At 46.6% G+C, this 21,200-nt stretch overlaps 3 protein-coding genes and 1 long non-coding RNA gene across 6 annotated transcripts in view; 1 reads left to right on the top strand and 3 right to left on the bottom strand.

Annotated features, from left to right (window-relative positions):
* Window positions 1–4,633, top strand: part of LOC310837236 (uncharacterized protein) — a 501,393-nt gene extending 496,760 nt beyond the window's left edge. The window contains exon 6 of the mRNA XM_083723433.1: window positions 4,273–4,633. Coding sequence (XP_083579559.1) covers window positions 4,273–4,327 — 55 coding nt within the window. The 3' untranslated portion in view covers window positions 4,328–4,633. The remainder of the gene's footprint in view (window positions 1–4,272) is intronic.
* Window positions 1–21,200, bottom strand: part of LOC310837528 (uncharacterized protein) — a 331,410-nt gene that overhangs the window by 173,759 nt on the left and 136,451 nt on the right. The gene's annotated exons all lie outside the window — the stretch shown is intronic.
* Window positions 4,694–21,200, bottom strand: part of LOC310838313 — a 437,762-nt gene continuing 421,255 nt past the window's right edge. The window contains exon 3 of the long non-coding RNA XR_014560918.1: window positions 4,694–4,782. This is a non-coding gene — a long non-coding RNA (uncharacterized lncRNA). The remainder of the gene's footprint in view (window positions 4,783–21,200) is intronic.
* Window positions 6,990–19,803, bottom strand: LOC310837664 (zinc finger protein RFP-like). 3 transcript variants are annotated; one of them, XM_083724616.1, is made up of 8 exons: window positions 18,943–19,803; window positions 18,373–18,468; window positions 17,161–17,391; window positions 16,690–16,712; window positions 15,720–15,838; window positions 13,362–13,394; window positions 10,516–10,545; window positions 6,990–8,738 (listed from the first exon to the last, which is right to left on the bottom strand). In XM_083724616.1, the coding sequence occupies exons 1-8, from the start codon at window positions 19,366–19,368 to the stop codon at window positions 8,218–8,220; spliced, it is 1,479 nt and encodes a 492-aa protein (XP_083580742.1). In that variant the 5' UTR covers window positions 19,369–19,803; the 3' UTR covers window positions 6,990–8,217. The 3 variants fall into 3 exon arrangements, with proteins under 3 accessions (XP_083580742.1, XP_083580743.1, XP_083580744.1); XM_083724617.1 differs by lacking the exon at window positions 10,516–10,545; XM_083724618.1 differs by lacking the exons at window positions 10,516–10,545; window positions 13,362–13,394 and having other exon boundaries at window positions 7,964–8,738.

The following is a 21,200-nucleotide window of genomic DNA, read 5'->3' as shown; positions in this document are numbered from 1 at the left end:
TCCTGTAGCGTCTGGAGAAGCTCCAGAGGCTCCCCACCCCTGAATCTCAGGCGATTTGCACCCATTTCTTTGTCTTGTTCTTTCTGCTGTTTCAGGTCCTCTGGCCCTTCAAGGAGAAAGCGGATGGTTCCCCTGAGGCCGACGGGGCTCTGTCAGACTCCGGCGAGTGGCCCCTCATCAGAGTGGTCAAGCAGGAGGAGACAGCTGCTGATGCCCCTTGGCTGGGTAAGGAGTCTTTGGCTAGGGGGAGTTCTCTTGTGGAGCAAGTTATGGAAGTGAGGGGCCACAACAAAAAAGGCTCTGGCCGGAGATCTAACTGACCTTAGAGGTGCACTAGCAATCAGGATCTCTGAAGCCACTCTTAGGGCTTGTGTGGGTTCCTGTAGGTGGTCCCTCAAATCACTGGGCCCCAAGCCCCTTACAGTGGTACCTCGCAAGACGAATGCCTCGTAAGATGAAAAACACGCAAGGCGAAAGAGTTTTTCGTTTTATGAGTTGCTTCGGAAGACAAATTTCCCTATGGGCTGGCTTCGCAAGACGAAAACGTCTTGCAAGTTTGTTTCCTTTTTCTTAAAACCGTTAATACCCAGGGTGCATTGCTTGAAGAGGTGCAGTTGCGACTTGACTTCGAGGAGCAACTCATAGCACGCGGTGTGGTAGCCTTTTTTGAGGTTTTTGAAGACTTTGGTGATTTTTGAAGCTTTCCCAAAACTTCTTTTGCAGCCATTTGGTAAGTTAAACTTTTAAAACTTTTTTGGGGGGTTTTGGATTTTGGGTTGGGGTGTTTGGAATTCAAGGACTTGGTGTTGGGGAGGTGTTTGCAAGAATCTGGGAGCTTGTGTTTTTCCCCCCTGCATTTTTATGATTTTTTGTGGGGCCATTGGGGCACTCTGCTGTTGTTAAAAAAAAAGATTTCTGGGTTTGAATTTCTGTGTGGTGGGTGGCTGGGGGAATAGTTGGAGAGGGGTTTGCAAGAATCTGGAAGCTTGTGTGTTTTTCTTTCTGCATTTTTATGATTTTTTGTGACCTTTGGGGCACTCTGCTGTTGTTAAAAAAAAAGATTTCTGGGCTTGAATTTCTGTGTGGTGGGTGGCTGGGGGAATACAGTGGTGCCTCGCAAGACGAAATTAATTCGTTCTGCGAGTTTTTTCGTCTACCGAATTTTTCGTCTTGTGAAGCACGAAATCCCATAGGAATGCATTGAAAATCAATTAATGCGTTCCTATGGTCATAAAGTCCAAACAAAGCCAAAGTTGGTACAACAAGAGTTTATTAAGTGCTCTTTAAAGTCACACATACAGTAAAGAGCATTTCAAAAATTGAAGGAACAATAAATTAAGTTTCTAAACATGACAGAAAAACATTTAAAAATCAACAAAGTGTACAGTACATTTTCTAAGACTCTGGGGGACAACTCAAAGAAGGTTCCTCTTCCACTCTTTGCTTCTTGCTAAAGAACCTGTCCATGGTCTGCTTCTTCTTCCGCCTTTTCAGCACCTCCCTGAAAGACGACATGACCCTCGAATCAAAAATGTTCGCAAGGTCACGTGTCAGGTCCTTGTCAGGGTGGTGCCGCTATGCAAAAGCCTGCACATCTTTCCACTTCTGGCAAATGTCCCTCAGTTCTTTGAAGGACAGCCGTTCCTCAGTTGCTTCCTCCTCTTCCAGCGAGGCCTGTTGCACGCATTCCACCGTCGTGCTTCCGGATGATCTTCTTCTTCATTTCCAGCGTAACCTTCTGCTTCTTCCTCTCGCCGGCCTCTGCAGCAGCAGCCTTCTTGGGCCCCATGGCAGCACAGCTCCTACCTTCGCAAACCCCCCCCCAAAATCAGTGCTTGACATCCAAAAAATTCAAAAGCACCCAGCCACCCACCACACAGAAATTCAAACCCAAAATCCAACACCCCCCAAAAAAGTTTTTAAAGTTTAACTTACCAAATGGCTGCAAAAGAAGTTTTGGAAAAGCTCCAAAAATCACCAAAGTCTTCAAAAACCTCAACTGTTCCCCCAGACACCCACCACACAGAAATTCAAACCCAGAATTTTTTTTAAAAAAACAACAACATGGCCCAATGGTCACAGAAAATCATAAAAATGCAAAAAAAACCACACAAGCTCCCAGATTCTTCCAAACCCCTCCCCAACTGTTCCCCCAGCCACCCACCGCACAGAAATTCAAACCCAGATTTTTTTTAAAAAACAACAACAACATGGCCCAATGGTTACAAAAAATCATAAAAATGCAGGAAAAACACACACAAGCTTCCAGATTCTTGCAAACCCCTCCCCAACACCAAATCCTTGAATTCCAAGCACCCCAACCAAAAATCCAAAACCCCCCAAAAAAGTTTTAAAAGTTTAACTTACCAAATGGCTGCAAAAGAAGTTTTGGAAAAGCTTCAAAAATCACCAAAGTCTTCAAAAACCTCAAAAAAGGCTACCACACCGCGTGCTATGAGTTGCTCCTCGAAGTCAAGTCGCAACTGCACCTCTTCAAGCAATGCACCCTGGGTATTAACGGTTTTACGAAAAAGGAGGCAAGCCCATAGGGAAATTCGTCTTGCGAAGCACTTCAAAAAACGAAAAACTCTTTTGTCTAGTGAGCTTTTTGTCTTACGAGGCATTCGTCTTGCAGGGCACCACTGTAGTTGAGAAGGGGTTTGCAAGAATCTGGAAGCTTGTGTGTTTTCTAGGAGGTTTGGTGCTTTTGATTTTTTTTGATATGAAGCACTGATTATTATTTTTGGGGGGGGGGGTTGCGAAGGTAGGAGCTGTGCTGCCATGGGGCCCAAGAAGACTGCTGCTGCAGAGGCCGGCGAGAGGAAGAAGGAGAAGATGACGCTGGAAATGAAGAAGGAGATCATCCGGAAGCACGACGGTGGAATGCGTGTGACAGACCTCTCCAGGGTGTACGGGAGGAATCCATCGACCATCGCGACCATCCTGAAGATGAGGGAGAAGATCCTTGCGACTGATGTAGCCAAGGGAGTTACCAGGATCGTGAAGAACCGCCCAGCTGTTCTGGAGGAGGTGGAGAAGTTGCTGCTCATCTGGTTAGAAGAGAAGCAGCGTGCAGGGGACACAGTGACTGAGGCCGTCATTTGTAAGAAGGCCAAGGCCTTGCACGCAGACCTCGTCCGGCAACAGCCAGGAACCTCAGGCGAGCCAGAAGTCTTCAAGGCAAGCAGAGGCTGGTTTGACCGGTTCAAGATGAGATCTGGAATCCACAGCGTGGTCAGGTATGGAGAGGCTGCCAGTTCTGATGTTTCTGCGGCTGAAGACTTTGCAGCGGAGTTCCTGGAGGTTGTGACGACGGAGGGCTACGTTCCACAGCAGGTCTTCAACTGCGACGAGACTGGGCTGTTTTGGAAGAGGATGCCCAAAAGGACTTTCATCACTCAGGAGGAGGCCAAGTTGCCTGACCACAAGCCCATGAAGGACCGTCTGACCCTGCTCTTCTGTGCCAACGCAAGCGGCGACCTGAAGATCAAGCCCCTGCTGGTGTACCACACGGAGAACCCACGGGCCTTCAAGAAACACAACGTCGACAAGGAGCAGCTGAGTGTCATGTGGCGATCCAACAGTAAGGCTTGGGTCACACGTGTGCTGTTTGTGGACTGGGTCAATCTTGCTTTTGGCCCTGCTGTCAAACAGTACCTGCTGGACAACGACCTGCCGCTGAAGGCTTTGCTTCTGATGGACAATGCTCCTGCTCATCCTAAAGACCTTGAGGAGGACTTGTTGGAGGAGTTCGGCTTCATTAACATCATGTTCCTGCCGCCTAACACCACGCCACTGCTCCAGCCGATGGATCAGCAGGTCATCGGCAATTTCAAAAAACTCTACACCAAGGAGCTTTTCAGGCGATGCTTCGAGGTGACTGATTGCACCACCATCACCCTGTGGGGATTCTGGAAGGACCACTTCGACATCGTCACCTGCTTGAAGATGATCACCACGGCCTGGAACGGGATCAGCCAGAGAAATTTGAATTGCGCTTGGCGCAGCCTGTGGCCGGACTGTGTGGCACCAAGTGACTCTGATGCACCCGAGTCAACAGTGGTGCAGGACATTGTTTCCTTGGGGAGGGCCATGGGCCTGGAGGTCACAGAGGAGGACGTCAGCGAGCTGGTGAAGGAGCACGACCACGAGCTGACCACCCAGGAGCTGGTCGAACTGCAGGCAGAGGCTGCGCAGGAACAGGCCTTGCTGGAAGAGGAGGAAGCAACTGAGGAACGGCTGTCCTTCAAAGAACTGAGGGACATTTGCCAGAAGTGGAAAGATGTGCAGGCTTTTGCAGAGCGGCACCACCCTGACAAGGACCTGACACATGACCTTGCAAAAATTTTTGATACGAGGGTCATGTCGTCTTTCAGGGAGGTGCTGAAAAGGCGGAAGCAGCAGCAGACCATGGACAGGTGCTTCAGCAAGAAGCAAAGGGTGGAAGAGGAACCTTCTTCGAGTTGTCCCCCAGAGTCTTAGAAAATGTATGTACAGTACTATACACTTTGTTGATTTTTAAATGTTTTTCTGTCATGTTTAGAAACTTACTTTATTGTTCCTTCAATTTTTGAAATGCTCTTTACAGTATGTGTGACTTTAAAGAGCACTTAATAAACTCTTTTTGTACCAACTTTGGCTTTGTTTGGACTTTTTTTTGACCGTAGGAACGCATTAATTGATTTTCAATGCATTCCTATGGGAATCCGTGCTTCGCAAGACGAAAAATTTGCAAGACGAAAAAACTCGCAGAACGAATTAATTTCGTCTTGCGAGGCACCACTGTATTTGATTGTTATCCAGGCCCTCCTTTTTCCTTGGGGAAGGAAAATCTCTCTTTCTAAGGATCCCTCCCCCCCCCCAACAGATGGTGAGGAGAAGAAGATTGTGCCAGTCAATTCTGAAGAAGCTGAACCACATTGGATGCTGCCAGGGAGAGCAGAACGGACTGTATCACGATATGCCGACGGAGTACCAGCATCCGAAAACCAGCAGGAAACTCACCCCCATAATGAAGAAGGCAAATCCGTTCCTTTCCACCTCCCTGCCATGCCAGTCCAGCAAAGGTTCCTCAAGGGTGAGACATGCGCTGAGTGCGGAAAGTCCTTTCGCTGCAAGGCGGAGCTCACCGAACACCAGAGAATGCACTCCGGAGAGAAACCCTACATCTGCTCCGACTGTGGGAAGAGCTTCCGCAGGAGGAATGTCCTAGTTGCACATCAGAGAATCCACACTGGGGAGAAGCCCTTCAACTGCCTGGACTGCGGGAAAAACTTCAACCAGCGATCGCATCTTACAGCACATGAGAGAACCCACACGCAAGAGAAGCCCTTTGCTTGCCTGGACTGCGGACAGAGCTTTAGTAGGCGCACTGGGCTTGTGTCTCACCAGAGGATCCACACGGGAGAGAAGCCCTATCGCTGCCAAGACTGCGGGAAAAGTTTCAGGCAGAGATTCGATCTTATTCGACATCAGAGAATCCACACGGGCGAGAAGCCACACCAGTGCCCCGACTGCGCCAAAAGCTTCAGGAACAAATCCGCTTTCCTCGTGCACAGACGGATCCACACCGAGGAGAAACCGTACCCGTGCTCTGGGTGCAGGAAGAACTTCCGTCATCGCACCAACCTCCTCGCGCACGAAAGGATCCACACGGGAGAGAAGCCCTACAAGTGCGGAGTGTGTGGGAAGAGTTTTGGTGACGGGTCGTCCCTCATGAAACACAAGCGAGCTCACACGGGCGAGAAGCCGTACAAGTGTGCCGAGTGTGGGAAATGCTTCTCTCAGAACGCCGGCCTGGTTCAGCATGAGAAGATCCACACGGGAGAAAAACCCTTCCAGTGCCCGGACTGTCCCAAAAGCTTCCGGGACAAGTCGGCCTTTGTCGTTCACCACAGGACGCACACAAGGGAGAAACCGTTTCAGTGCTCGATCTGCGAGAAGAACTTCAGCCATCGCTCCAACCTTCTCAAACACGAGAGAACCCACACTGGGGTGAAGCCATACAAGTGCCTGGAGTGCGGAAAGGGCTTCACTCAGAGGCCAAATCTCCTCGTACACGCGAGAAGCCATTTGAAACAGGAAGGGGAGATTGGCTAAGAGGGTGGGGAGAACTACCTCAATGGGCATCCCCGGTTGGAAAATAAAATAAGGTCCTGAGTTTTAGAGATCTCTATTTTGTTGCCATTTGCCACTGTTATTGAGTGGCAAAGAGGAAGGTCAGGAGAAGTATGTGCTTTTTATCTGTGGCATAAAAGGAAGGAGAAGGTGTCAGGCTGCGGTCAAATCTCATAGCAGATGGAGAGACCACCTTGAAAAGGTCCTTTCCACATCATTCAGTAATTAAATTAAATTAAGAATACAGTCATACCTCATGTTACATTCCCTTCATGTTACATTCTTTCAGGATACGTCCCGTGGTGACCCGGAAGTACCGGAAAGGGTTACTTCTGGGTTTCGTCGCTCGCACATGTGCAGATGCACAAAATGATGTCATGCGCAGAAGCAACGAATCACAACCCGTGCGTGCCCAGACATGCCATTGCAGGTTGCTCTCTTTTCATGTTGCGAATGGGCCTCCGGAACGGATCCTGTTCGCAACCAGAGGTACCACTGTACAGTCGTACCTTGGATCTCAAACACCTTGGCTCCCAAACTACCAAAACCTAGAAGTGAGCGTTTCGGCTTTCAAGCGATTTTTGGAAGCCGAATGTCTGGCATGGCTTCCACAGCTTCCGATTGGCTGCAGGACGGTCCTGCGGCCAATCGGAAGCCGCACCTTGGTTTTTGAACAGTTCTGAGGAGTCGAATGGACTCCCGGAACGTATTCTGTTCCAGAACCAAGGTACGACTTTATCAGGAAAGCCAAAGGTCTGTTTAGTCCAACATCAAGTTTTGCACAGCTCAGTTTAGTTTCTTCTTCAGATGTCGCTGTCCCAGGAAGCTTTGCCCCACAGCCACTCACAATGAACATTAATGTCTTCAGAGTATACATTACAGTTAATTTATTTTAAAACAGAAACAGAAACCTGTGCATCTGCTGCAACAAATGTCAATGGTGGGGGGGGGGGAGGTGTCTTTATTCCATTATGTGCCACCACCCTGTGGGAAACGCAGGGAAAGGAGAGCAGGCTGCACCGGTCAGTAGTCAGTGGCCCTGATAGTGGAGCCAGAGTGAGTCCTGCCTGGTCTTTGAGAGGGGTCAGTTCCACAGGCATGTTTTGTTCCAGCTGTTAGTATCCCAGGAGAGAAATCAGATGCCCCTGGTGGCGAAATGACGCTCCTTGGGGGAGCACTGTGTATTTGGGGTGGGGCTGAGGAATACAAGGAAGGTGCCCTGCGTAATGTATGGGGCAGCACAGGCCATGGAGCCCCTTCTGGAAGCTGCCGGACTGCGACTCCCATCCTCTCTGTCCCCTGGCCATGCTGGATGAGTCGGAGGGGAGTTGGAGTCCAGCATTATCCAGAGGACACCCCATTTGATGCCCCCAATAGACAGAATCCAGCCTGCAAATAAGTAACATTAATGCATCCACTCAAAACACATTTAACTGAGCAGAAGCCCCATTCAATGCAATAAGGTTTACTTCTGACAACGTGTGGAGATGGCGAGGCTGTTTCTACAGAGGGCATTTGAAGCTGACACCCTGTTCAATTTCTTTTTCTTTTTCTTCCCGTCTAAGGTCTCCAGAGCAAGGAGCTATCCTGCCTGACGTGGGTGAAGGGGTTCATTTTTCAGTCCTCTATTAATCCAATGATGCATGCATTTTCACAGCTGCATGAGGTCTTGTGGGGAGAGGAAGGTTTCCTAGAATTGCGGAGTTGCGAGGGGTCCTGAGGGTCATCTAGTCCCACCCCCTGCAGTGCAGGAAACTTTTGCCCAACGTGGGGCTCAGACCCACAACCCTGGGATTAAGAGTCTCATACTCTGCCAAATCAGACATCTCAAAACGAAAACAATTTATTAGGACTCCAAAAAGTGTGATTGTCTCTTTAAGAAGTGAGCTGCAGAGGGAATTCTGGGAAAAGGAAGGAAAACGCAAAGCAAGAGCAACCCATTTTTGTTTGGTTATTTCTGCTGATTTTGACTGGAATGAATCCTCTCAAAGGGCCCTTGGAAAACTGCCCAACCTGCTCTTGGCGGTTAATGGTTTTTATGTCAGTCACTCTGGTCTGGAGAGAAACTCCTGCTGGGCCTGAGAGGCAGATTTAGTCTCCTCAGGAGATACTGAGCTGGGTTTTATAATTTCCCCACAGACCAAAGAAAGGGAGGAGGGTTTCTCCAGAGAACGAGGCTCCTGAGAAGGTGTAGAGTTCGGCTCCTGAGTCAGCGTCAGAAAAAGACACACGTCCCCCTTCATAGTCCAGAGTCACCCGGATCCTCCTGGGCTCCTCCCTCAGGGACAGAAGAGAGAGATCAGGGGAGGTGCAGGCCCAGTACTCCCCTCTCCTCTTCCCCACAGCCCAGATTCCTCCCTCAGGACTGAAATCGAAATAGCCCTTTCTCTCCACAGACTTCCTGGCGACCCCCAAACCCCACAAATCCCCACTTCCCACAGTGACTTCCCAGAAATGGCTGCCTGCTGTGAATCCCTCACGTCCCAACACACAACGCCAGTCACTGAATCTCTCGGGATTATCAGGCAGGGCTTGACATTTGTCTCCCAATCTCACGCTTTTCCGATCCTCCGACAGGATGAGCCTGGGATGGGCTGTGTCTGGATCCAGAGTGACATTTGCTGTTGGGGAGAAGATGAGGGAAAGAGAAGAATAGGCACAGTCAGCTGAGAGACAGAAATGGACACCTTCATAAATAAATATAAAACACCCCAAAAACCCAGATTCTCTCTCATATCAAGGGTATTTCTTTGCATCACATGCTAGACTGAGACTCCTCCTTGCAGACTCTCATCAGAATAAATATCTTCCTTGATGGTTTTTAAATCAGTTCCCTTCACTTTCTTATATCCGATGTGCATTATTCCTGCCCTCCTCTCAACCCAGGCATTTTCTAAGAGGAAAAAACCACCCAGTAAACCTTTTACTCATCTCTTCTGTGTTATCTAAGGGGAAAGAGGAGAATTGGAAGAGGCAGGAGAGGAGATAAGCTGCTTTCCTCTGATAATCTCTGTGGGAATTGGCCTTTGGGGACCTCTGGGTTGGGCTGGGGGATGAGGACCCCCCGTAATAATAATAATAATAATAATAATAATAATAATAATAATAATAATAACTGCATACTGCCCTTCATCCATTGGTCTCAGGGTGGTTCACAGCATAAAAATACAACATTAAACCACATATAGGCCTCCCCTCACTTTCACGGGAGTCACCTTCTGGGCCCTTGTGCCCACAAGTGAAAATCATCTTAAGTGGGGAGCCTGTTTATTCCTGCTCCCCATCTCTCTCACCCACTTGGTCTCTCCTTCCCTTCCTCCCTACCATCTTGGAGGTTTAGGCCTTGCCGCCAGGGAAGAGGAGGCAGATGGAAGGGCAATTTTACAAAGGACTGCTTATTCCATGCTTCTGTTTTGGATGTAATATATACCATAAAACTAGTTCCCTGGGGAAAGGGGGAATAACTCAAAAAGTTACCAGTCAGGGGCTAAGACAGTCATGATAGGCAAGTGTAGGGTTGCCGTATTTTGAAGAGCAAAAAAGAGGACACATTTGCCAACTTCTACCCTTAACCATGGATCGCTATGACGACACTCATTTTAAATACCCCTACTCTATGTAGGCTTTCAAAGCTGTGATATACTGCTAGTAGCAATGTTCTTAACTTTCAACAACAACAACAACAACAACAACAACAATACATATTGCTCCCTTGCTTGCCACATGAAAGTATTTGGGCTCATGTTCACATCTTTGTGAACACAAGTGTGCACAGAACAATTTATTAAACTGTTAAACATGTACATATGGACTCTCCTTAAGGGCAGGGGGGTGTTAACTCTTGCCCTCCCAGACTTCTTCCTCAAGATCTTGTAGCTGAGCCAGCGTCCTTTTAGTTCAGCCACAAGAGAGGGGTTTTATACAGGATGTGGCCAGCTTAAGATGCTGCTCTGTTGTGATTCTTTGCTCAAGGCTAGCTTAGATGGGTGCCTTAGATCTGAGTCAATGCACTATAAATTTTTTCATGGGTTACTGTAAACCAAACCAAACAACTTGAGACATTTTGCCAAATTTTAAAAATCTGCCCAGGGGAGAAATTTTAATCATGAAAATAGAAGGCCTGTCTGAGAAAAAGAGGACATGTGGCAATCAGTCCTGAAAAAGGTCACATGGAAAAGCAACCCAACTCTCTCTAGGCAGGAATTAAACTCTTCCCTCTTTTATCTGATCCTTCTGGGCAATTTCTCTCCCCTCCTCCTTCTGCACCTTCAAGACCACCCTCTCTGCCTTTGTGGTACAAACAGCAGGGCTAGAATCAAGCTGTACAGAAGAGACTCTTGACCCCCATGAAACACTAGTCCCCCCTCCTGTGAATTGAGGTCTTCATGTGAAATTTACCTTTCTGAAGATTTCTGGATGACTGAACATCTGAGGAAGCAAAAAGACAGGCTTAACAGGCTACAATGCAGTAGCTTAAAAATAAATCTTATTTTACAAAACATCAACATAACATAGCATCTGTTGTTTCCTTATTTCAAGCAAAAGATTAAATCATAGAACACATAATTGCAAAGATGACAGCTGTAGGCCTAAGTAGTGATGTTAACTATTGTCCAAAAGATTATTCTTGAGAATGTAATATCACTAGGCCTAAGGAATTAAAACAACTACCGTATTTTTCACTCTATAGGACACACTTTTTCCCCTCCAAAAATTAAGGGGAAATGTGTGTGCGTCCTATGGAGGGAATGCAGGCTCCTTGGCTTCAGAGATAACAACGCGAAGCGAAGCCTCCAAAGCGCAGAGGGAGCACTCCCTCCACGCTCCAGAGGCTTCACATTGCTTTCGAAGCCTGCAGAGCAAGACTCTCCTGGCTTCAGCAGAGAGGGAGAGCTGTGCAGTGCCCCTTCAGCCAAGTGGGAGGAGAAATGGAAGGGGCTCTGTTTCTCCTGCGTCTTCGCTGAGGGGCGCTGAGCAGAGAGGGGGATAATTTTTTTCTTGTTCTCCCCTTCTAAATCAAAGTGCTCCGCTAGGGACACCATGGAAGATGGCCGACAGTACCATCTCTCCAGCTCACACGAGGTAATTTAGAGGCTGAGATGGGAGTAATCAGCCTCCCAAATTCTTCCCGGTGGAAGGGAAGATGCAGTCTCATCCGCCTCCCCACAAAACACCCCCGAGTTCGTAAAGGAGGAGGGGGTGGGGGCACTGGATGGAAAGCCCTCAAGAGAGCTCGTATCTCCTGGACACTGTCTTCATGAGCGCTCCCAGTTCCATTTCTTAAGGTTAAAAATTGGATTTAAGATTGTACATGCTTTGGGCGAAGAAAGGGTATTTAATCTGCCAACTACAGCCACTGAGGTGCTAAGAGTGACGGAAGGAAGAAGATAACATCAAAGAATAACATCTAAGCCAGTATGTTGGAACAGAACGGAAAGGAGGGGATAAAACTTTTTCTACTACAATAATACCTAACAACACCCCCCCCCCGAAGAATCGTCTACACTACCTATAGCAAGAGAGATCGGAAAATATAAACTGTGTGGAAATAATAATACTAACTGAAGCCTTTGTTATTTTAAATACTTGGAAGAAGATAAATGACTCTCCTGTGATGCACTATTTAATCGGGATCTGCCATTATGAGACAGACTGAGTTGCAGATTAATAGTCATAGGGGGAGGCGAGCTCTTACTTTGTTATCATATCTGTACTTCAAGTCTGACTTGGCAAACCTCCTCTGGAAAGACTAATGTTTGGTGCAACCTGTCTGAGAAAATTAATGAGCAAATGCCTAGATTTTATTTCATCGGAACTGGGAAAAGATGGTGTCTGCCACCAGAGAACGACTTTTGGATGGATTCGGCATAAACACCAGCGTGTGAGGACATACTGCAAGTAAAAGACTTACCAGCTGCAAAAAAAAAAAAAGGAGAGTCACACAAAGTTCACACAGAAGCATATTATTGCACGACTCAGAGGCTATGAAAGAAAGAAGGATAACAACAGGAAGATTTAAAGAAGGGACTATTGGAAACTTAAGACAGTAGAAACATAAGATGATTGGACCCCACTGAACTTGAAGCATGGGAACCCCCAACAAAAAAATTATAATTTGGCAAAATATTTGGACTTTATGATATGTATTTGTACAATTTGGAATATTTAATGTGATTTGATTGGATTGTTAAAATGGAAAACTTAATAAAAAACTATTATTTAAAAAAAAACCAACAAGGTGCATCCTATGGTTGGGTGCATCCAATAGAGCGAAAAATACAGTAACGTGTTTAGCTGTAATTCCTGCATTGCAGGGGGTTGGACTAGATGATCCTTGGGATCCTTTCAAACTTCGCTACTCCATGATTATATGGAAAAATCAGAAATGGTAAACCATACTAGAAAATGGAGGAATATAATCATTCAGAATCCACAAATGAAATGGGGATCTGAACTGGATGGATGAAGAAAGGTTTAACATCTGCCCCAAGTAAACTGGTGGGGCAAAGCTGTTGAAACTGGAATTTCCAAGCATGCTGACAAACCAAATTGCAGAGGAAAAATCGGCAGAGCTTTACCCTGTAATTCAAAGAGTCTCGTGCAATGGGAAGTTCTCCCACATGGAATAGGGCTGATCTCTTAAGAAGTGTGGGAACTCTGAGGAGATGGGGATGGCTGAAGCACGAGAAATGGCTGGTGAGGTTGAAACTGAGGAAAGGGCAGCTCAGGCCTTGGCTCTGCTACTGGGAGACCAGCCTGGCAGGAGGTGGAGGAGGGACTGGGTGCTTGTAGGTGCCCCTTTTAACACACTTATTCCTTATACATGAGAACTCGACAAGATGGACATTGGACTGACCCTGCAGGATTCTCCTTAAGGGCTTTTGTAACATATTGTAAGGCTCTGAGGCTTTCCCCCACAATCAAGCAGTATATAAATTTCATGAAAGAAAGCAAAATCAATAAAATTAAGGGAGAAAGCAGGATAATAGTCTATAGGCAGGAAATGACCTCACGACTGGTGTGCAGGTTCTTCTCAGGGCCAAGCTCTGCCCCCAGTCCAAGCCTTCAACCTCCCTCCCAGTTCATTCATGGGACATAGAAATAACCCAAACACCACTAGAGGATCATTTCCCAGAGTGACATCATTGATGGGGGTCCCAAAGTCTGCAGAACAGATGGTTCAACACCCATGAAATATCAGTCCCTATCCCTCCTGTGAAATTGTTCCTCCCCTGGAAATTTACCTTTCTGAATCAGTTTTTTGTATAACAGAGCATCTGAGGAAGCAAAAAGATATAAAGTGTAAGGGCAACACTCTTCCACCAGAAATAAATCTCCATACAAAAGTAACACTTCATAACGTGGCATCCTTAAATTCAAGTACAATTATTAAATATTAATTAAATTGTACATAAATAATTATAAACATGAAAATCATAGGAAGCATCTATGAAAATAACTAAAGCTTTAAAACTCAGCAATCATAGTACGAAGATTGGGAAAGATTGTGGAAAACAGATTTAAAATTTACAGGTTGTTCCCTTTTAAAAGAAAACTACATGAAAATGATGTGTAGATGGTACATTACACCAGTACAGATTGCAAAAATGTACAAAACTGGGTCAAATATATGCGAGAAATGCAAGGAAAAAGAAGGGACTTTTTATCACATGTGGTGGGATTGTAGAGAAATTTTAAAAAATCGGGAAATGATATATAATTAGTTAAAGAAAATGTTCAAATTAACATTTGTAAAAGGCGAAAGAGTGGCAGATGCAGCTGATGGACTATATGCAACTGGCCGAGATGACTGGCAGAATCCGAGACCTGGGAGAAGAGAGGATCGAGGAAGACTGGAAGAAATTTAAGACGTATTTACAAAAACATTGTAATTTGGTTGAATGTTAAGAAGGATGCTAGATTATAAATAATTGGCCACCACTAAATTAGATTTGAATTTGATGATAAGTGAGATTAAAGAAAACATAAACCTTTTGGAGAATTGCTAGATTGTATTTAAATGAGTGGATATAAGATTGTAAACAAGTTGATAATTTGCTTGGAAAACTTTTTAACGATGTAAGTGGGAGCGGGAGACGTGAGGGAGTCCAAAGAAGTGATGAAACCACGTTTTGATATAAGTAATGTTGTTTATTATTTGTGCATTTGTATAAAAAAATCTTAATAAATATTTATTTAAAAAACAACAACAAATTAACATTTTTAAAAAAGCCAGAAGCCAGAAGGGATTGTAGGTAGAGACCTGCCAAGGAAAATGAATAACATACTTATGTATGCGAGAGTGGCGGCAAGAGTCTTAATAGCACAAGGATGGAAGAATGAGGAAACCCTGACAAAAGAACAGTGGCAAGGGAAACCGATGGAATATGCGGAATTGGCAAACTAACATACAACCTGTGTGATAAGGACAACTTGACTTTAAAGAAGAATGGGAACCTTTTACAAAGTATTTAAAGAAACAACAAAATTAACTGGACTCCTTGGCAGGTTTTGAATAAACATACACATTTTTTTTTATTGTTAACATAATAGATAGATTGCTTAAGGATCTTTACCAATTTATAAAATGCAGAGAATAATATGTGTTGGAAAACCAGAGAGAGGGGCTGAGGGAAGTCCGGGTGGGAGGGAGGGGGGAAATGGGGGGGGAATGAGGATGATATGTTTTTGATAATTTGTTATGTTGAAACTTTTAAGAAAAATCTTTTAAGAAAACAAACAAACAAAAAACCCTCAGCAATCATAAAGCAAGCTTACAAATAAGAGAATAAAAATATTCAGCATGAATCCTGCTGGTCTCTGAACTTTGTCCCTAAATTGGGCTCTGCATTCTTGGACTGGAGATGAGGCAGAGCAATAGGAATCCCATAAAAGGATGCAGAGGGGAGATGGAGGCAGCCTTAACATCTTCCCCAAGTAAAGTGGTGGGGGGAATCATTAAAGCCAAGATTGTGAAACATAAGGAGAAGCGAAGTTTGATGAGGAAGGATTGGCAGAGCTCTCAGGCAAAAGTAAGTCCTTCCTCACAAACCTTCTACAAATCTTTAAGGTTCTTTACAAGCATAATTGTTCCCTTTGGGGCTCATGTGCTCTTGCTTCCACTCTCAATGGGGGAACTCTCAGGAGATCTTGAAGGCTGAAGCCCTAGATCTGGCAGCTGCAGGGGGACGTCTGAGGAGGAGACGGCTCAGGCCTTGGCTCCACGGCTGAGAAAGAAGCCTGAGCAGGAGGCAGAGGGGGAACTGGGGGCTTCTCAATGCCCTTTGACTCCATTCAGAGCAGGAGAACCTCCAAAAGGACAACCCCAGATTGTGCAGACAGGGAACCACAAGGAAAAGGTTTTGTATAACTGGGAGGAAAAAATCCTGACTTTCCTCTGCACTCTGGTTCAGTCTTTCTTTACAGGATCCAGCCTCACAATATACATGGGCCATTCTGGGGGACAGGAAATGAAGGCTGGAGCAGGAAGAAGGAAGGGATCCTGGGGTTACTCAATTCCATGCAATAAGAGCCTGGCAAGTTCAGTTCTGAAGAAGTAACAGAATTCCCAGTGTGAAATCCTGGCAGCCAGTTTTCATTACCTTCCCATTGTTTCATTGTATTCTTCACAAGGTGTTTTAGATCACAGGATTCCCAGATCCTGTTCCTCAGCTCTGGAGGGAAAGCCAGTGGCTTCTCTGGACTCTCTCTTTCCTCATACCTGGTCAAAAGAAAATCAGTGAATGGCCCCATTGTGGCCCCATCTCCCTAATTCTTGCAGGGGATCTCAATAAGACGAACAACGTGGAAGTTTATTTCCCACCAGGTTTATTTCCACCACAGATGAGACCTCAGTCCAAAACCCCTGAGGACAGCTGTCAGTGGCTTCGTAAGGATGCTCAACAGAACAAGGGACAGGATGTAACCCCAAGCGACACCACCGGAGGGCCCCCATGGCTTCCAACGATGCTGCCCCCTAACAACTTTCTGGGAAGGTGCCAGGACTTAAGAACCAAACCCCTGAGGTGGAATTCCTGCAGTCTGGAATCCCTCCCTCCCTGAGCTTCTCCAGAGGATGTGAGGGATGTCCAAAGCTGCCCAGCGGTCAAGGAGAACAACCTCCACCCTCCCTCCATCCCCTCTCTCACCCAGGAAGGGCTCAACTCCATGCCCCATGGGACTCTCCCTCCAGAGGCACCAACAACTAGACTTTCACCCCCCACTCCAGACCACCTTCAGCCTCTCATGCTGGAAACGCTCCCAAGAAAAATAACCATTCTAGACCAACAGACCTTCCCTCCCTAAGTGCCTCAAAGGAGCTGAGTGACCAGAGTTGAGGGGCTTCTAGTTGGACATTGAAATCTGTTGGTACATCCTAAGCTCTTCCCAAGCATCTTTGGGACTTTCTCTTCTAGATGTTTGAAATTGCGGTACCAAAAAGTAAATGAACAGAAAGTGTGAGGTGCTGCAGGGAGTGAGTCCTACAGTCTCCCCCCTGCAGGCATTGGAGGGCCATGTCTGAGGTTCTGGCATCTCAGCTTCAAAGAATGGAAATGAGCCAGATCCACTTACCTCTGCAAGGTCCTTCTCACATCCTAGAGGGGAAAAGAGAAGGGAATTCACTGCACACCACAGGCCACACTAGGAAGACCCCCTCAGACCCTGCCCCTCGGAAGTCAGTCTGCCTGACACATGCCAAGGTTTTGGGTAGGGATGGCGGAATCAGCCGGTTTTGGTTTCTCACAGTTTTATTTTTCCATTCTGAAATTATGAATTTTTCCAGTATCAGGTTGTTCACATTTCCACATCACAGCTGAAGGGCATTCAGAGACAAAGCATCAGCAAAGAGCAGAAGATCAGCTCTCGTTTCATCAAGAATCTCTAGTCTCCATTCAGGTCAGTTAAGCATCCCAGGTCTCTCAGGTGTTCCTGTCCATTACAAACCTGACTAGAAGCTCCATCATCTCAGCCCCTGCACTCCTTGCATACATGAAAGGGGCAGCCTTCTCCTGGAGCCTTGGGCTGTTCCTGCCACCATCTTACCTGCAGGAGTTCACTCGCTGGCTGCTGACTCTTCTCCTCCATCTCCTGGATGATCCTCTCAAGAGAGGAGAGTTTCCTGGAGAGTCTGGCCAGCTGCTCATCCCTTCTCCCTGCAATCTCCTTCTCCACCTCTTCCACATCATTCAGCAAACGTTTTTCTTGTTCTTCCAGGAACTGGCGCAGTTCCCTGAACTTCTCCACAGTCTTCAGCCTCTCTGTTTCTGTTAATTTCTGTAAGAAAAGAGGAGGTCTGAGTGTGGAAGGTGCTCAGCCCTCAAAACACCAGGAAGAGAATTGTGAGAATTCCACAGGGACGACACTTCTGATTTTTCAGAGACATGAACCCTCCAGTGGCTAAAGAAGTAAACCTTTATTTTGAAGGGAGACCCTCTCCATTGCTGTTTCTGTTGACTTCTATTTTGCAGAGGGCTACAGCCTAAAGGAAGGATCCTTTTTTCTAGCCATGGATGTTCCCTGCTTGTTTTGGGGCATGGCATAACCAGAGTTCGAAGTTGTTCAGAGAACATCCAGGGACATAAAACTCCCCTCAGTTTAGGCTGGTGCCTTTTAGGTGTAGAAAGGCAAGAGAAACAGAGGAGGAGGAGGAGGAGGAGGAGGACAAAGGAGGACAAAGTGCAGAGTTCATCCCCAGAGCTCCCTTGTTTTCTGTAATGGTTCAAAATGGCCTGAGTTTCCTAAAGATGAAGGAGAGCACACATTTAGAAAGACAATTCTTTAGTAACATTTATGGTAAATCAGGATTTGAATTGACCTGCTTCCACCCTCTCAGCTCACAATTCCTCAGGCTTCTCCTTAACTGCTTTTTACATAATAAATGACAATGGGAAATAAACTCAATTTACCTGCATTCAAACGTGAACTTACCTAATTCGCAATTGCTGGAAAAATATGGAGACTGAAACAGAGCAGTCTTTTGAAATTCACACCTCTGAATTTTTCAAGGTTGAACAAGCCAGGTAACGTTCACAAAAAATGTATTTATGAGGGTGAAGTAGATTTCAAAATATTTATACAAGGAGGTAGCCACCCTAATATCTAATTCATTTTCAGAATAATAAATGAATAAACAAACTGATATGGAAAAGGAGAAATAGGAAGAAGCTGAAATGGGCAGATTTCCCCATCCCTCCCCAGTCCTGACTCAATTCTTCAAGTGCTTGTTCCCTGTCTAGTAATAAGAGTGGCACTTACAAGGAGATCTTTGCTTTCCTTGTCCAGGGCTGCTTGATGGGCCAGAATTTCCTCTCTCTCCTTCCTCAGAATCTCCAGGCGATGACAGATCTCTTCCTAAAGAGAAAAGGGGAAACTCAGGTTTGATTGAGACACACAGAGAGGAGGTGAATAATATGCTGGCTTCTTGCGCCCAGTGGTCTTGCTATAATAGCACAGTAATTTATTCGAGGAAATAAAAGTCCAGAGGTTTTCAACCTTTTTGGGTCCAGCTACCTTTTTTGTGTGGCATCCCTGTGGGGCTCTGGGACCCAGTTAGGTCACCCCTTCCTTACAGACTTCCATCTAGTCTTTGCAGATGCTACTCAGGGATATCAAGGGAGATCCCTTTGTCCCCCTGGCAGAGAGAAAGACTTCAACTCCCTCTTCTGAGTCATCCCAGGAGCCCCCAGGCTTCCCCTGGGCTGCTTTTTACATAATAAACAAGGATGAATTCATGCCATGCCTACTTGGGAGCTGGGAAGTAAAAAGAAAACCTCCCAAGAAGAATCCACAGCTATTTCTCCCCCTCAAGATCCAGGGATCTCCTACCTTGTATTCCTCCAAAGCCTCCTCCAGAGGAATCACCTCGTGGTGTTTGTGCTCCTTGGATCTGTCACAAACCACACAGATGGGGGCTTCATCCTCCTTGCAAAAGAGCTTCAGGGGCTCCTGGTGCTTCTCACAGACTCCTCCTTTCCCTCCTTCCTCCTTTCCCTCTTGAAGGCTGAGATTCTTGGCTATTTCCACCATATTAGCCAGTTGCCGGTTGGGGATGAGGCTCCTTCGCTGGACTCTTTCTCTGCACTGAGGGCAGGAAGCCTCTGCCTCCGATTCCCCCCAGCACTGGATCAAGCAGGAGCGGCAGAAGTTGTGCCCACACTCTGGGATGGTCACTGGATCCTTGAAGTAATCCAGGCAGATGGAGCAAGTGGCTTCATCATGGAGACGCTGGATGTGACCCCCTGCAGCAGCCATGGCTCCCTCGCACCAAAGATCCGAGTTAAGTTTCACTTTCTCAGTTTTCAGCCACTGGGAGTTTCCCTTCCTGGAAATGACTCAGTGATCACATGATCTTTATTTTATTTTTTTAAAACTAATATGTCTCCAGAGCTTTGCAGTTCCTGAATGTTTTCTCAAGGAGCAGGAAATGCTTTTTGATTGTGTTATAAGAATTTTGAGTTGAATAAAGGTTTCTTTTCCTCTGTATCAGTAAGGGAATAAATATTTGCTATCAATAAAGTCTCCCCACTTGTCTGCCCCCCTTCATTGTTCCCTGTCATGCTCAAAACCACGGTAGAGTCGGCTGTATTGCTTCCTTTTCCAGCCCCTGTGAGATATTACAATTGTGTTCACCGTCTCTGTACTAATGTTATTTCTTTAATGTTAGTTTTATGTTGTCTCCTTCCTGAATGTAACTTTGTATCTCTGTACTAAATGTATGTTTTTTAGTATAAAATGTACCCACTGCAGTGGCGTAGCGTGGGGGGTGCAGGGGGGGCCGGCCGCACCGGGCGCAACATCTGAGGGTTAGGGTTAGGGGGTGCAAATCCACGGCTTATGGGGGTGCAAATCCATGGGTTAGGGGGCGCAAATCCACGGGTTAGGGGGCGCAAATCCACGGGTTAGGGGGCGCAAATTATTTGCCTTGCCCCGGGTGCTGACGACCCACGCTACGCCACTGACCCACTGTCTTGCAAAAGGAGAAAATAACGAATGCTTCTCTCTGTGAGGGAGCCTTCCCAGACCCGCTGAAAGAGGAGGTTATCAAACCGCTTCTTAAAAAATATATCTTTAGATGCTGCCAATAGGGCCAACTCAACCCAGTCTCAAACCTTCCATTCTTGGGCAAGGTGATTGAGCGAGTGGTTGCTGAACAACTCCAGGCACGCTTGGAAGAAGCGGACCATTTGGATCCCTTCCAGTCGGGATTCAGGTCTCATCATGGGACTGAAACTGCCTTGGTCACGCTGGTTGATGATCTCTGGTGGGCTAGGGACAAAGGTGAGAGCTGTTTCCTAGTTCTGCTGGATCTCTCAGCGGCCTTTGGCACCATCGACCATAACATCCTTCTGGAGCGTCTGGTGGGGCTGGGAGCTGGGGGCACTGTCATACAGTGGTTTCGCTCCTTCCTCCTGGTCCGTGCCCAGAAAAGTGGTGTTTGATTTCTGTGACCCAACTTTCCAGTCACACCTTGTGTCATCCTGTTCTCACTGCAGCCAAGCAGATGCCCAAGGGGAAGTCTGCAGGCGCGATTCAAGCGCAAGAGCCCTCTGCCCCCCTGCAGATCCCAGCAACCTGGATCCAGGGTATTCAGAAGCATCTCTGCCTCCAACCGTAGAGGTAGAGCACAGCCATCATGGCCAGTAGCCATTGGTAGCCCCCAGGAATTTGCCTAATCCACTTTTAAAGCCATCCAGGTTGCAGTTTTGCAACATGAGGAGGGGGCGGCAGCAAGGGGGTCCTTTGTGGCAAAGCAGAAGTCCCACTCTTTCTCCCCAGGACCCTGGGAACTGTAGTTCTGCGGGTGAAGGTTAATGGAGTTCTTGGGTGGCTCACAGAATTGTAGATTTGGAAGGGACCCCAAGGGTCATCTAGCCCAACCCCCTGCAATGCAGAATCTTCTCACCCAACACGGGACTCGAACCCACAACCCTGTGATTAAGAGCCTCACACTCTATCAACTGAGCTACTCATTCAGTTCAGTAAGCTTTAGTTGAACTTCCTGCATTTCAGGGGGTTGGACTAGATGACCCTCGCGGGTCTCTTCTGTTAACAGAGAAATCTGAGGGCTCCCTTGGACAAAAAAC

Source organism: Podarcis gaigeae (genome assembly GCF_964106915.1).
Source record: "Podarcis gaigeae genome assembly, chromosome: 2".
NCBI lineage: Eukaryota > Metazoa > Chordata > Lepidosauria > Squamata > Lacertidae > Podarcis > Podarcis gaigeae.
Note: the sequence above shows the minus strand (reverse complement) of the source record. Positions and strands in the feature narration are given on the sequence as shown.